The sequence below is a fragment of the Strix uralensis genome, unplaced genomic scaffold (genome assembly GCF_047716275.1).
Source record: "Strix uralensis isolate ZFMK-TIS-50842 unplaced genomic scaffold, bStrUra1 scaffold_440, whole genome shotgun sequence".
Lineage (NCBI taxonomy): Eukaryota > Metazoa > Chordata > Aves > Strigiformes > Strigidae > Strix > Strix uralensis.
In genome coordinates this window covers 1-2941 of record NW_027437034.1, presented here as the reverse complement: position 1 = coordinate 2941, position 2941 = coordinate 1, and the positions used below count along the sequence as shown (strand labels likewise).

At 68.2% G+C, this 2941-nt stretch overlaps 1 protein-coding gene across 1 annotated transcript; it reads left to right on the top strand.

Annotated features, from left to right (window-relative positions):
* The first annotated feature begins 639 nt into the window (after positions 1-639).
* On the top strand, positions 640-2933 carry LOC141938937 (uncharacterized). The gene is made up of 2 exons (XM_074857966.1): positions 640-1036; positions 1230-2933. Exons 1-2 carry the CDS (start codon positions 919-921, stop codon positions 2591-2593), a joined length of 1482 nt encoding a protein of 493 aa, XP_074714067.1. The 5' UTR covers positions 640-918; the 3' UTR covers positions 2594-2933.
* The last annotated feature ends 8 nt before the right edge of the window (positions 2934-2941 follow it).

Below are 2941 nucleotides of genomic sequence, written 5' to 3'. Positions count from 1 at the left end.
GGGTCCGGCTCCATCCGGGGTGAGTATAACGGGACCCCCCCTCCCACCCCTCCCCCACCCCATCCCCCCCCAATCCCTCCCCCCACCCCCCTCGGACTCCTGGGGCGCTCCGGGGAGGGGGAGGGGGAGATTTAAGGGGGGGGGGGGGCTGGGATTTCCCTCCCCCCCCCCCCCCCCCCAACCTCCGCCCTTCCTCGACAAAGAGTTCGCTCCGCCCGGACGCCTCGTCCCTCCCTTCCCCCCTCCCCCTCCCCCCCGATATGGGGGGTCCCCCCCATCCCCCCCCCCCCGATTCCTGGGACCCCTCCGCGGGGGGCTGGGGGTCCCCTCCCCCCCCCCCGCACCGAGCGCCGGGGGGTTGTGGCCCTGTCCCCCCCCCCCCCCCCCCCCTCCGGAAGGGTAACGGGGTGACAAGGTCCAGCCCGATGTCCCCAAGTGTCCCGGGTGTGACACCGCCCCCCCCCCCCCCGGTCCCCCCAGTTTGTCGCCATCTCAGCGGTGGCTTTGTCACCCCTGGCCTGGTGGCCCTGGTGGCTCCTGTCCCCATCCCTGGTGGCCCTTGGTGGCCCCAATCCTTGGTGGCTCCTGTCCTATCCCTGGTGGCCCTGGTGGCCCCTGTCCCACCCCTGGTGGCCCTGATGTCCCCAAATCCCTGGTGGCCCCTGTCCTATCCCTGGTGGCCCTGTGTTTCCTGTCCCCATCCCTGGTGGCCCTGATGTCCCCAATCCCTGGTGGCCCTGGTGGCCCCAATCCTTGGCGGCCCTGTGTCTCCTGTCCCCAATCCCCGGTGGCCCCTGTCCTATCCCTGGTGGCCCTGGTGTCCCCATCCCTGGTGGCCCTGGTGGCCCCTGTCCCATCCCTGGTGGCCCTGATGTCCCCAATCCCTGGTGGCCCCTGTCTCCATCCCTGGTGGCCCTGATGTCCCCAATCCCTGGTGGCCCTGATGTCCCTGTCCCTGGTGGCCCTGTGTCTCCTGTCCCCATCCCTGGTGGCTCCTGTCCCCCATCCCTGGTGGCCCTGATGTCCCCCATCCCTGGTGGCCCTGGTGGCCCCTGTCCTATCCCTGGTGGCCCTGTGTTTCCTGTCCCCAACCCTGGTGGCCCCTGTCTCCATCCCTGGTGGCCCTGATGTCCCCAATCCCTGGTGGCCCTGGTGGCCCCTGTCCTATCCCTGGTGGCCCCGTGTCTCCTGTCCCCCATCCCTGGTGGCCTTGGTGTCCCCATCCCCAGTGGTTCCAGTGTCCCTGTCCCCATCCCTGGGGACTCCAGTGTCCCCCAACACCATCCCACCCACCATCTGGTTCCTCCACCCCCATCTTGGTTCCTTCACCCGCCATCTTGGTTCCTCCACCCACCATCTTGGTTCTTTCACCCCCATCTTGGTTCCTCACCCCCACCCCTGGTTCCTCCACCCCCATCTTGGTTCCTCCACCCCCCATCTTGGTTCCTTCACCCGCCATCTTGGTTCCTCCACCCACCATCTTGGTTCCTCCACCCGCCATCTTGGTTCCTCACCCCCACCCCTGGTTCCTCCACCCGCCATCTTGGTTCCTCCACCCCCATCTTGGTTCCTCCACCCCCATCTTGGTTCCTTCACCCGCCATCTTGGTTCCTCCACCCCCATCTTGGTTCCTTCACCCGCCATCTTGGTTCCTCCACCCACCATCTTGGTTCTTTCACCCCCATCTTGGTTCCTCACCCCCACCCCTGGTTCCTCCACCCCCATCTTGTTCCTCCACCCGCCATCTTGGTTCCTCCACCCGCCATCTTGGTTCCTCACCCCCATCCCTGGTTCCTCACCCCCCTCCTTGGTTCCTCCCCCACCCCCGGTAGCTCCCCCCCATTGCCCCCATCCCCCCCCACCCCACCCCCATTCCCCAGCCCCACATCGCCCCATCCCGCAGCAGGCGATGGCGGTGCCGGGTTGGAAATTACAACTCCTGGAACGGCGCCGGCGGGAGGAGGAGGCGGCTCGACGGCGCGAGCGGGAGCAACGGGACCGGGCGGCTCAGTTGCCCCCCTTGGAAACGGGAACTGTTGGAACGGCGACGAGCCAAAGCGGGGGTCACCGCCGGGGGGGGTGTCCCCCAACATGGCGGGGCCTTGGCGTTGGCCCCGGGGCTGAGCCGAAGCGCCGAGGGGCTGGAACGTTGCGGGGAGAGCGAACCCCCCCGGGGGCGAGTCAGTCGCCTGCTGAGCCGCTTCGCCCCGCGACCCCCCCGCCCGCTCGCTCAGCACCGAGGGGCTCCCCGAGAGTCCCCCCGAGACGTCCCCCACCCGCCGTCGGATCTCGGGGGACGAGGGGCAAGTTGGGGTTGAGACCCACGGGGTGGGCAAGGGCCATGGGGTGGCCACCAGCCCGGGGATGGTTGAGAGTCTGGGGACAACCAAAGGTGGGGGGACGGTGGAGACACGGGGGGCGGTCAAGGGCGTGGGGACAGTTGAGGGACAAGGGACAGTTGAGGTGGCCGAGAGCCATAGGACCATCAAGGGCCATGGGGTGGCCACCAGCCCGGGGCCAGTTGATGGTTTGGGGTCAACCAAGGGCGTGGGGACAGTTGAGGGCCAAGGGATGGTTGAGGGACAGCAAGTGACCGAGACCCATAGAACCATCAAGGGCCATGGGGTGGCCACTAGCCCTGGGCCACCTGAGGGTCTGGGGGCAACCAAGGACCTGGGGATGGTCAAGACACGGGGGTCAGTCAAGGGCATGGGGACAGCGGAGGGACAAGGGACAACCAAGGGCCTTGGGACCATCAAGGGATGGGGCTTAGCCAAGGGCGTGGGGACACCCGAGGGACAAGGGACGGGCAAGGGTCACGGGTTGGCCACTAGCCCGGGGCCAGCGGAAGGTCTGGGGGCAACCAAGGAGCTGGGGGACAGTTGAGGGGCGGGGGACAACCAAGGGCTTGGGGACAGTTGAGGGACAAGGGGCAGTCGAG